This window comes from Alosa pseudoharengus, unplaced genomic scaffold (genome assembly GCF_046254945.1).
Source record: "Alosa pseudoharengus isolate Yale_2024_CS ecotype anadromous, Long Island Sound unplaced genomic scaffold, YU_APseudo_1.1 YU_APseudo_1.1_scf_18, whole genome shotgun sequence".
NCBI classification, from domain to species: Eukaryota; Metazoa; Chordata; class Actinopteri; order Clupeiformes; family Clupeidae; genus Alosa; species Alosa pseudoharengus.
The window spans coordinates 29,928,845-29,941,827 of NW_027468650.1; the positions used below are offsets into that span (position 1 = coordinate 29,928,845).

Sequence of the window (12,983 nt, forward strand, 5' to 3'; positions counted from 1 at the left end):
CGGGAGAGGGGACTTAAATCCGCAAGCCATCATTCATTTATCCCCTCCAGTGAGGCGTGGGGCAGTCCTGTAAATCTAAAACGTTCTCCAGCTCCATCGGAAGAATGGATGGGGTCACCCCGTGCCACCCCCAGTGTAGGAGTGTAAGGCACGTCTCTATGATTATGTGTTAATACCTTGCTGGGGGCTCATTTTACATTCAAATGACAAATGGGGAGGGTGAGGGGTGTAAGAGAGGAGAGAAAAGAGAGAGGGAGAGACAGAGAGAGAGGGAGGGAGAGCAATAGAGAGAGAAGGTGGGAGTGAGAGATGATTCAGGAAAAGATGGCTGAATTCTTCTCTTGCCTAGGGAGGATCATTATTGTTTAACTGGAAATGAATGCTGTATAATTCCTCTGTAGATTCTGTATTTTCATTTACCACATCACTGGAGTTAAGTTTTTGTTTTGTTGTGGACAAAAGCTGCTGTATTCTCTGAGGCAGCCACACATGGAATTATGGATATGTGATCGTGAAAGCATATGGATTTGTTATCCTTGCACATTCACAAGGCTCGACAGAGGCCAATAGTATTGTGTGTACCAGTGTGTGTATGTGTGTGTGTGTGTGTTTGAGTGCAGTGGGATGGGGCGAGGGCTGAGTTACTCTCACCCTCATTAAAACCACTGCTGAAGCCATGGCGATCTGTTGCCAGGCGATGTGACCTTTCCTCCAGCCGGATGCCGAGCACAGCGGTTTAATGGAGCGCAAAAGACATCCAGCTCCGCTGGAAGATCTGTCTGTGTGTGGAACTATGTGAGTGCCTGTTTCAATGTGTGTGAGTGCATTTGTGCGTTTATACATGCTTAGTGTGTTTGTGATAACACATAAGAGTCTGTGTGTGCGTGTGTGTGTGGGCTGTGTGGGAAGTAAGGCACATTTGGGTTATAGTACCTGATAGGTCTACTTCCTGGTGGCGTGTGTACACAAAGTGTGCATGTGTGTGTGTGTGTGTATGATTATTTCTCTGTGTCTATGTAGACACATTTGTGCGTGTGCATGTTTGTGTGTATGCGGGACCCCCTGGTCTACACGCACCAGATGATGCATTCGACCTGCCTGCCTGCTCGAGTGGTGGATGGTTGTCATGACGACGGCTCCAGTCATCTTGTCATCCTTGCTCCGGTTTTCCACATTAGTGGAGGCGGAGCCGAGAGGCAGAGAGCGCATTTACTTTACTTACGCTCTCTGACACACAGAAGCACACACACACACACACACACACACACACACACACACACACACACACACACACACACACACACACACACAAACACACACACTCACAAACACACAGATACACACACACTCACAAACACACAGATACACACACACACAGATATAGACAGACAGGATGTAGTCATGAGACATTCCCTATTTCCCATATGATTTGCCCATAAACGTGCAGCTGGACATTCCTTTCTGAGACTAAACATTGAGACTGAAACATCATACACTATGCAGCACAGTGGCTCATAACCTCTTAACTTCCTTTTCTTGTGCACTGACAAATATCCCTGTGGTCTATGTTTACAGTTGTTACAGACATTCAGTTATAAAGTAATGTAAAACATAACAACTAGATCAAAGAGTCAATAAAGGCAGTATGCTGATGTGTTTGTTGTCATCTTAAAGGGGTGGTTCAGGATTTTGGACATAGGACCTCATTTCCAAGTAAGCAAGTGTGATATTTTAGCCTAAAAAATCACATTTGCTGCCAGGGCTAGTCTAGCAACTCTCCGTTGGCTTGTGAGCTCCAGAAATTGAAACTTAATCAGGACATTGAAATCGTGTATAGAGTCGTTTGGTGGGCTTAACATAATGATTGATGGCAGAGTTGCAACGGTTTGGCTTGAATTCCCTGCTACTTGAAAACAAATATCCTATTGCGTCCTATTGAGTGCAGAGGGAATTTGAAAGACAACTGATTATCCCGCCCCTCGGACTGAGCACTGCGAACGGTGAGTGCCCAGACCCTACATTTTAATGTGGGTCTGGCTCGCCAGGCTAGTGATATTTATCAGTGGAAACCTTTTTCAACACGTTTTATCCAGTCCTTCTAATTGCAGAGTTAGCAGGTGCTAGGCTAGCACAAGTCAACGGTATGTGTTAGCCTGCCACTAAAAGCAGTCTTACCCACTCCAAAGTACACCCGAGGCAAATAAATTATAACGCCAGACTATCGATGTAAATGTCTGTGTTGATAGTGGACTTCGGCCGTTTGACTGCCTCTGATCTGGCTCATAACCGCTCAGATGTGTCTTAGAGTCAGCCACCGTCATGGGTAGCAAGCAGTTGACTCGAGAGGGATTCAGAGAGACCCCTGTGTGGATCTAGCGCAGAGTTAGCCTGCTCTCCCTGAGGGTTCTGCAGATTCAGTGGGTTCCTCAGTACGACGGTTAGACTTGCCCGGTCTCAACATCTTATTTTAAACTGTGCTCAGCTGTCTGGTCCTTTCAGTCAGAATGTCTGGTGTTGACAAAACGCAATGCATCCCCTGTCAGATCTGGGTTGGGAGGAGGGAGAGAGAGAGAGAAAGAGGCCCCAGCACTTGCCTCGATTGCGATCCCTCGATGGCTTTCGTATCGTCAGCGAATATTTAGCTGAAATGGAGCACTACCCAGAATGCTAAGTCAGCTTTCCCCTGAAACAAACACTCTCATACTCTCATAAGTGCGTGCTGATAGTAAACCTGAATTTGGGTTGATTTGGCACATTTGTCAACTATTACATTGACATCATTGCAATGGTGAAGGTTTTTTTTGCTGTGTTGAAATGTTTTTCTTTTTCTTTGTCTCATAGATACATATATACACACAAAGACACACACACACACAACCAATATGAGACTTAAACACACACACACACACACATACACACACACACACACTTGTCCCCAAAGAGAGTGGTCAGGTAGGTCCCATGGCTCTTTTAAGGAAAGGGTCCATGACTGTGTCCAGCGTGAGTACGTCAGCAGGGATTATGTCTTTAATCTGAGGTAAATGTCACTGCTCTGGGTATTTTCCATTTAGACTAATACATGCCGATTTTCACAACAGTTCTCAGAATGAAGCATCTGCCCATGTCAAGGGGGCTTTAGGCTGCTGTAACTCCGTTGAGTTTGTTTCCTCTGTGTGACCTATGCAGAAGATCTGTTGTGGCACTGTCCACTAGTAAAAAAAAACGAAGCTTCATAGACAAAACTGCAGTAGATGAAATGTATTGTCACTAAATTGCCTCCTTCATGTCCTGCAACATGGTGATGTCTGCTGACCACCACTGAAAAACCAATTAACTGTGAATTCTGGAACAGACATTGGCCTGACCTGTTTTGCATTCTAATTAACCCTTGTGTTATCCTCAAATCTTACCGACACTCTTTATCCTTGGGGTCAATTTGACCCCAGCTAAATAAACCCTCAGAAAATGATTATAATTAATATTGTTACCCAGTTTTTTTGTGACAGGTACTTAACAAGAGTGTTATAACCACCATCAAAAGCCCTACAAAACAATCCCACCCCCCACACCCCTTTATGAACCTTGGAACCATGGCTGGCAATATTGCCCATCCAGTGTCAGCAGCCCAAAGGCTTGCTGTTGCTTCCCCCTTTGACTTATACAGTCCTGCCAAAATGACTTATATGTAATATGTACTTGTGTATGTAATAATGATAATAACAATATGTTCTCATACTATTCAAATAATAATATCCATAATGTGTCAAATATTCAGGTATCCTATGTTTCATACAGCTGGGGTCAAACTGACCCCAAGGAACATCAATGTACAAAATATGTGTAAAGGACATTGAAAACAAATTATTGTACAAATTTCATGCTAACTCTGTTGTACCCTTCAATTGAGGAAAAGTCATGAAACATGAAGCAAAAAAAAAAAAGTGAACCATATATTTTATGATGTTAAACGTTGCTTGGGGTCAAATTGACCCCAAGGATAACATGAGGGTTAAACAAACTAGTTTTTAAACATATTACATTTTTGCTTAAATTTTCCAAATTGTTTGAATAGAATTGCAACCCTTTCCTCAAAATCCATCCAACTACCTCCTTATCAATGTGGTCACAAATGCTTGCAGTGAACCCAGAAAACTGTTTGAAAGCCTTCACTAATATCTAACTTATTAGCATTTGCTATTTTGAGTACGCATGATCTGGATTCATTCCAGAGTCCCACTCGTCTACATAGGAGCCTCACTATATAAGTTATTGTAATTATTATAATACAAGAGACTTGGACAATTATCGTAAGTCTCTTGGTCATCAGGAACATTCCTTGTTCTGTGCTTGGAAAATAGATAGACAATAACTCAGAAAAGATGCTGACTGCATTCTTCAGTGACTTAAAAAGGTCTTTGCTGAGGCCCCCTGAGGCTTGATGTAGAAGCGCGCTGGCCACGGCTTCATTGTTCACCCAGTTTTACCTCCACTCCCTTTGTTCTGCTGCCTGCCAGGTCTATTCATTACCTATGAAAAGCTGCGGGAGCCGTTAAGGTAGCCTGGCCTCGGTCCAGTTCCTCGTGCGGCCGGCCCCCTCGTCTCCAGCGCACTTCTCCACAGAGGCGCTCATCGCTCAACGTTACGGGAACTCAAAGAGCCCTTTTCATACGCAGAGGTCAACCAGAATTCAGTTCGTTCAGCTTTCAAGTCCAGCTGCCACCCTGAGAGGCATTCCGAGTGCTGGGCTGGGTTTGTGACAGGCAGGCTACCTCCCACAGGCTGGTAGGCTAAATCAATGCGCAGTGACATTCATTTGTAAATGAATAAGTCCTTGTCATCCGCCACATAAATAATTGGGGCATAATTTGGTTGGTGTTGGGTTTTTCGCTAGTCAGTAATGGTGTTAGTCATGCTTAAGTAATCCTGAATGAGCACGGGCCTGAAACCCAATCGCAGTCTGAGCACGGGGAGAGAAGAGCGCAGCGGTCGTGCTAATTGTGTAGAATTTTGTTATGTGTTGTGCCACATAAAACCCTGTAAGCAATTACTGAGGATTGAGATCATCCCTTTGGATTGTAGACCCTGTGTGTGTGTGTGTGTGTGTGTGTATTTGTGTGTGTGTGTGTGTGTGTGTGTGTGTGTATGTATGTGTGTGTGTGTGTGCGTGTGTGTGTGTTTGTGTGTGTGTGTTCCAGATATAGATCCGAATAATGACTTACAGTATCACTGTTACATCATTATTTGTGGCCTCCTTGATGCCTAGAGAGCCATGACAACCTTCATGTCAATTGGGTTGTTGGAAACAGACGTCTTGATGATTTAGGATGACTGTTCCTGTTATCAAATTATTCCCAGTAGCCCAGTGTCCTCTTCCAGTCACTTGGTCCCCTGCGCTCTCACCAGTGTCAGCTCTCGTCAACTGAACTACTGAGGCGTCGAGACCAAACCACTCTACTGGACATACGCAAGCTGTCGCCCACGTTCACAGCCCATGTATTTGAATTGGAGTTAAAATTCTGCCTAAAGTGGGGACACAGATTGTGTCCTCCTAATGCCCAGTGTCCACTCACAGAGTCACATACACATTTTCCCCATGCTGAAGCGGGCAGCAGTATGTCCTCCACATTCTGCATGGGGATAGAGTGTTATGGGGATTGAGTTTTACCCCTAATTGGGAAGCAGATTTATGTCCGTACATTCTGCTGTTCAGATTCTTAACCCTCACCTTTTAAATTCTTCCCCCTTTTTTGGTGAGAATTTTGGGGAGGGGAGACCCGGTAGGGTGTGTGTTTGGCATGGGGGGGGGTCCTCCTGTATGGCTTGTGGATGGAACTGAGATGGGGTGAGTGGACAGGGCTCAAAACGCTGGGGGTGGGTGATGGGGAGGGGGGGGGGCACATCTGACTTTGGTATTCGATCTGGCATGCAAAGAAACCGGTGTGCATTCCAGCCTCCTGCTGGTCCCAGCGCTGGCCCCGTTCTGGCCCTGGGTCTGCGTGTCTGCAAGTGCGTGCTGGGACAGGTGGGGGGGGGGGGGTGGCGGTTCGAAATTTAAGAAGTCAGTAAGATGGGGGGGGGGGGGGGTAGGACAGTACTGGACAGGACAGTAAGCAGACATACTACTATGGTTTTAAATACTCTAAAGTCTATTTTGGCAGAGAGAGAGAACAAGATGAGAGAAAGAGATGGTGACGGAGTGCAAAAAAGACAGAGAATTCATGCAGTCTCCAAGGAGGGGAAAAGAGTGTTGAATAGACTGGGTGCACAGTGTTTTCTCCACCACGTAATGACATGAAGAGCTGCTCTGTCTAACATTTTCATGCACTCTGGTAGAGTTAACAGACTTTCACTGGTAGGCTAGGCCAGACACATAACTGAAGCATTCCTTTCGTGGAGCGTATGATTCAACAATTAGCTTCCAATATAATTAATAGAACTGGCTATTTTCTAAAACTATTTTTATGCCCTGCTAACGGTGAGGTTAAATTGCACACCCAGTGTAGCCTAGCTGTAACTCTTAATTACCTCACCATTCTCATATTCTTTCTGTTCAGACTAAATGACCTCATATTTCACAGACTCCGAGGACTTCATCATCTCACAATCTACAGACTGAGTTTCCTTACGAGTTACAGGCTGAGATTCCGTACAGGTTACATACAATGTTACCTCACAAGTTACAGACAGAGGAATGACATAGTTAAGTTCAGCTCACTTTCCTCTGACTCTGGCAGACGTAGTTCCTCACATTCCAACTGACATCATTGTCTCCAGTCCACACTGACTCATAAAGAGACATGAGTTTGGGTTTGGCCTCAGTGTTGGCTGTCTAAAGAGCCGCCTCACCTGTCGTGGGAAAAAAGCACAGGAGTGAATGGCATCGCTTGACAAGTGACTGCACTGCATGACTGAACGGCTGCAGATTTGTCGACAGAGGCGCCAGCTCTTTCACAAAGCATGTGCGAGTAAGGTGTGAAATAGCAGAAGCTCTTTGAAGGGACTGGCACGTAGACCCTACACCTGACGCCGTGGTCTCCTCGCCGACTTCCTGCCGCCCTCGCCCTGGAGGTGACCCAGGCTCAAAAGCATCCCATCTGGGTGCTCGGAAAAACTTACATCACTTCCTGCCCTGCTAGTGGTCATACACTGTAGCCTGCAAATTCCACCAGATGCCTTTGGAAACAGAAAAAAGACCCTTTGGTTTAGCATAAGTGTGTGTGTCCTATTTTACAGTGACTTTGTGTGTGTGCTTGTGTGTGTCTGTGTGTGTGTGTCTGTGTTTGGTAGACATAGTGTGTGTGTGTGTGTTTGGCAGCTTCTCTGTGTGTGTGTGTGTGTGTGTGTGCACGAACGGATGTGTTTAATAGAGTGACTGGTCAGTGGCCATTAGTGCTGTCAGGCTCTCCTCTTCGTGCGCGCCAGCATGGCGTGTATTCCCTGGCCATGTCTTATTCTGTCTGTGGCAATGTTTCATTTCATCCCTAGCGAAGTCTAATTTCGGGTCCGTCCAGAACCGGGCTCTCCCTGAGCATATGGCCAGTCATACATCTTTAATCCACCCCTAAGCCCCCCCCCCCCCCTCCTGCCCCTGCCAAGCATCCCCGAAACAGGCCGGGCTCTGTGTCCATCCGTCCGAGGCCTCTGAAGGAGTGATAAAAGCCGACATCCATCAGTCTGCCTGCGACAGTGGCAGAGGCCAACGGCCACAGCTAAAAACAGGCAGCCCGTGGAAAATAGAAAAAAAAAAAAAAAGCTGAAGAGGATATTTCTGTGTTAAGCTTCGCCCAGGCTGATATGCATACCAGCTGGACACTCAGTGGTGTTTTTCTCCTCTGAGTAGCGCTGTGTCCAGCTTCCATCCTTTCCCCCTCGTCTCTCTTTTCTCCACCACTCCTCCTCTCCACTCATCTTCTTACCTCAGCTCACCCGGCCGGTGCCTTGCCTCTCCTCCCCTCGCCATTCCTCTCACTCCTCCTCTTTTCCACAATCTTCTATCATTCTCTCCTTTCTACTGCTAGCCTCATACATTCTCTCTTCTTCTCCTCTCATTTTCTCTCTTGCCCAATCCTCTTTTCCTCTCTTCTTCCCTGCATGCTGGTTCCTCCTTTGTTGTTCACCCTACTTATTTATCACTGTGTCGTTCCTCTCCTAAAGTGTCCCCTTAATATTCTCCACTCTGCTCCACTCCACTCTGTCTACCAGCTCCTCTCATCTCCACTCTTCCCCCGTGTCATTTTCAACTCTTCACTCCTCTTCTCTCTTCTCCTTTACCTCTCCTCCCGTCTCTGTTGCTCTTTGGGGTGAGTTCCCGTAGCAGCACAGAGAAATGAAAGAGAAAGCTTTAATCTCCTGCGTTTGATGGAATTTATATTTTGTCCTTTTTGATGCTGTGTTGCGTAATTAGTTCAGCTGGAGTAAGCCTGGCAAAAAAGAGAGGAATAAAAATCCCTCGTTCCCCTGTAATGCATGGCACATAGCCCAGAGAGTCTCTCTCTCTCTCTCTCTCTCTCTGTCTTTCTTTATTTCTCTCTCTTTCTCTTTCTGTCTCTATCTCTCTTTCTTTCTCTGGGAAGAGGGGGGTGGAAATTATTGTGTGTGTATATATATATGTGTGTGTGTGTGTGTGTGTGTGTGTGTGTGTGTGTGTGTGTGTGTGTGTCTATGCTGGCTTGCAGGAGATTTGTGAACCAGGTCACCCCTCTCAGTTCCTGTGTGCCTAGTAAAGCCACCTTCTCTTATGTCAGCGGCGACTCTAGCGACATGGCTCCCGCCGACTCTCACTCTGTTGTTCAGCTCCAAGTCACATAACACAAGACCATGGATTTCCTCAGCGCTGAGAATGACACTGTTCATCGACACAGTCTGGTAGTTGATGTGTTGGCCAAACACTGATTCTCTACCAATGTGAAAGTTTGTCATGAGTGATTGATCATAGTGTGCGCTGTAGAGGAGGGAGATGGCTCTATTCAGTAACACCATGGGTTGTTTTGTATTCCCCTTTACCTTTTACAGGTTAGTTAAATTGTTAACTGATTCAGAATTAACTGTCTGTGAACTGCAAATAGACACTGGCTGTTGTGTCTTTGAACCCAAAGCTAGACACCATAGTGTCCCCATCTCCTGCTGATGCTGCTCTTCATACATATTAAACACATTTCAGTCAGCACATGTGTGAAAGATATACAGTGTCAAAACCTTTAACCACTCAGCCTGTCTGAAAACTAAAAACACTGCTCACATTTTACTCTATTTCCCATTTCAGTTATGTGAATAATGTAAAAGTTGAAAAACAGCAAGTTGTCCCACACCTTATAGTGTTTATTTTACCCTTAGATTTGAAGATTATTAAAGCAGTTAGCATAATAATTACAGCAGGTAGCTGCTGCCTGTCTTAGCAGCTGTGTGCTGCTGTGAGTGGATGCAGCCGGTGATGTGTGCTGCTATGCGCTACTGCAGCTGTTGCTGTGTGATGCTATGTGCTATTGCTACTGCAGCTGTTGCTGTGTGATGCTATGTGCTATTGCTACTGCAGCTGTTGCTGTGTGATGCTATGTGCTATTGCTACTGCTGCTGTTGGGTGGGTGTGCGTGAGTGCCGTGTGGAGAAGGAGTCGGCCCTCTGCTGCAGCCTCTAGACTGGATTAAGTGCTTTGGCGGATCCCCTCCTTCCCATCCATTTGGAAAAGCAGGATTTGGATTTGACAGGAGGGCGGGGGTCAACACCGAGCGTGACCCAGCGGACAGGAGTGTGCACTCGGATTGCACTACTACACACTTACACACACACACACACACACACACACACACACACACACACACACACACACACACACACGCGCGCGCGCGCGTGCGCATACACACATTCACTCAAAAACCATGCTCAAAAGTGGCATATGCGCAAAACACAGATGGTCAGTATACACAGACATACAAGCTTATATACACGTTTTTGTTTTTTGCGATTTATTTTATTTCAATTTATTATTTTAAATTATCAATTTTAATTATCAATTAAAATATCACACTGTCCAGGAGAACCATTTATTTAATTATTGATTGTATGCAAGTGAATGATAAAATGACAATAACAGAAACTTTGAATTTACACACATGCACAGACTGATTAATCATCCAGCATAGATGATTGGCCAGTAAACGGCAAACGTATGATTCACCCTGAAAAACCAACATGTATTAGACACCAGCAGATGTAGGCATTCATAACCATAAGCATTGTTACATAACAAAAGCCTCCAGACAAGGCCTGCATATCGCTGCTGGCCTGATGATGATACCAGGCCATATAACATATGTCACATGTTGCACAATCTTTGTCATCTATTTTCCGTTTTGCTTGTTTGTGTCTGCTCTGCGTGGAGGATTTGAATACGTACAGACATACTGACTGCCTAACGGCTGGTGGCAGAATCTTGGCTGGCAAAGTGCTGGCCTAATACATTCAGCAGTTCTGGTCTTAGAAGGGTAATATTTTTGCTGAGTTGGTGAAGTGCTGCATCAGCACTTGCTGAACAAAGATTTTTTTTTTCGCAGTTGTACTACACAAATTTCTCAGCCTGTAAAATAATCTATAGTAAGGAAAAATGTCTTTGTTCCCTCTATTATTGGATTTTTATGCCTCCACACTGGTGTTTATGATGGCTGGAGGCAGCATGTTTTTGAGTCCGTATGTACGTATGTCCAGACGTCTGTTAGTCAACCTGTCTCGTGGACGAGACATATCAAGAACACCTCAAGGCACGTGCTTCAAATTTGGTATGAATATCCAATTGAACTCTGGATTGGAATTAATTCGATGTAACAGTAGAAGGCCAAAGTGCAAGGTCACTGTGACAACATACATATGGCCCATTCTCGTGAACGTGATGTCTCAAAAACCCCTTGAGGCATGTTCTTCAAATTTGGTATGAATATTTACTTGGACTCTAAGATGAACTGATATGATTTTGGAGGTCAAAGTTCAAAGTCACTATGACCACATGTATGTATCGGAACTCCCCCTAATACCGTCGGTCCCGTATTTCCGCCGTCTTGCGTGTATGTGTCACTTACAGTAATATCCATTTCTATACAAACCAAGACGGCAGACTCCTAAAGAAACGCAACCACCCACACCATAAGTGTATCTACATTAGCTATGTACCAAAAATGACTTTTTACCGTGACTCGAAGAGCTGTAAACAGTGTTGTAAGGCTGCGTGTACACAACCGCTTGGAGCTCCAGTGGAATTGGTTGCTTAATGAATTGCTTTCAACTCCCCTCCTGAATAATGGTTCATTTTGTAGTAAAATAAGTTTTGAGTAAAGCATCTCATGAGTTGCCACTGTCAAATGTCTATATATATGACGTTATATATAAGATGTTTCTTATCTAATCCTTTCTCTCTCTCTTTCTCTCTTTTTTGTCTGTCTGTCTGTGTGTGTGTGTGTGTGTCTGTCTGTCTGTCTGTGTGTGTGTGTGTGTGTGTGTGTGTGTGTGTGTGTGTTGGTACTCATCGCCACAGGACCGCTCATGCACGAACCAAGAGTGAAGCAGCTGACCAGGCAGCTCTGGCAGCCCTCCATGACTCTGACCTGGCCAGATCAGTGGCCAGAGAGCTCTCCCCAAGCTTCCATCAGCCAGGTAATCTAAGGCACAGCCTGCACAACACAACACAAGACCTGCACAGCACAACAAAAGTCCTGCACAACACAACACTTGCACAACACAAGACCTGCACAACACAACACTTCCACAACACAACACAAGTCCTGCACAACACAACACAACACCTGCACATCGCAACACAACACTTGCACAACACAACACCTGCACAACATAACACAAGTCCTGCACAACACAACACAAGCACAACACAACACAACACCTGCACAACACAACACAAGTCCTGCACAACATAACACAAGTCCTGCACAACACAACACCTGCACAACACAACACAACACCTGCACAACACAACACAAGTCCTGCACAACACAACACCTGCACAACACAACACAAGACCTGCACATCACAACACAAGACCTGCACAACACAATGTCTACCCAAACAACAATAAAATCTTTCCAACACAAGATCTTTACAATTAAGTGGAAGATCTGCATAAGATAACACAAGGTCTGGATAATTTGGCAGGTGAGGTGGAGCTGTGGAATTGTCGCGACCTGACAATTGATCAGCCTGGGTTTCACCTTCAAAGGCCAATCACCTTTACTTTTGTAATATGCCAGCTTTGGAGCAGATTTGTCCCTGCTTTTTTGCAATCCCTAATTTGCTCTTGGACCCCCACAGGACTCATGCCAAGTCAGGGGTGAATTAGTTTCAGAGCCGTTTACTATTTAGGGGTGCGTTTCCCAAAACCATAGTTGCTAACCTGTTAGCAACTTTGTTGGTTGGCAATGGGAAATTACATTGCAACCAACAAAGTTGCTACTATGGTTTTGGGAAACGTGCCCCAGAGTCATGGAAACCTCATATGACCCTCTCCGTCTTGCGAAGGGGAGCTGTAAAGTTAACACTGTCCTCAATGAGCTGCCAGTCCATTCAGTCTTCACCTTGAAGTGCTTATGCTAACTCAGTGAAGTGTCCATGATAACTCACTTCATCTACACACTGAAAACCCGTCACACACCTCAGCAATCACCCTCTTAACATTCCTTGCTTCATAGAGCATTAATATTATGTTGTAACTTGTGAAGACCTCGTCAATCTCTCCCTCAGCTTTACCTTTGTAATTTCTCTTAATTCTGTTGAATTAGAAGTGCAAAAGGAACATCCCACATAATTTACAGTCCAAATAATGTAATGCTTGTGTTTTTTTTTAAATATTCCGTAAGTCGCTTGCTTTTGATAGAAAAAAGTATTTAAAGGACTTTAGACTGAGGTCCTGACTCAGAATCTAAGCAGCTTTCTTGCTCAAAGGCAGCAGACTAGAGTTAAAGCCTGGCCTTCTCTGCCATTGCCAC

At 45.0% G+C, this 12,983-nt stretch overlaps 1 protein-coding gene across 1 annotated transcript in view; it reads left to right on the plus strand.

Annotated features, from left to right (window-relative positions):
• jph1a (junctophilin 1a) overlaps window positions 1-12,983 on the plus strand; it is a 40,469-nt gene that overhangs the window by 11,509 nt on the left and 15,977 nt on the right. Inside the window, exon 4 of the mRNA XM_076290845.1 lies at window positions 11,522-11,640. Coding sequence (XP_076146960.1) covers window positions 11,522-11,640 — 119 coding nt within the window. The remainder of the gene's footprint in view (window positions 1-11,521; window positions 11,641-12,983) is intronic.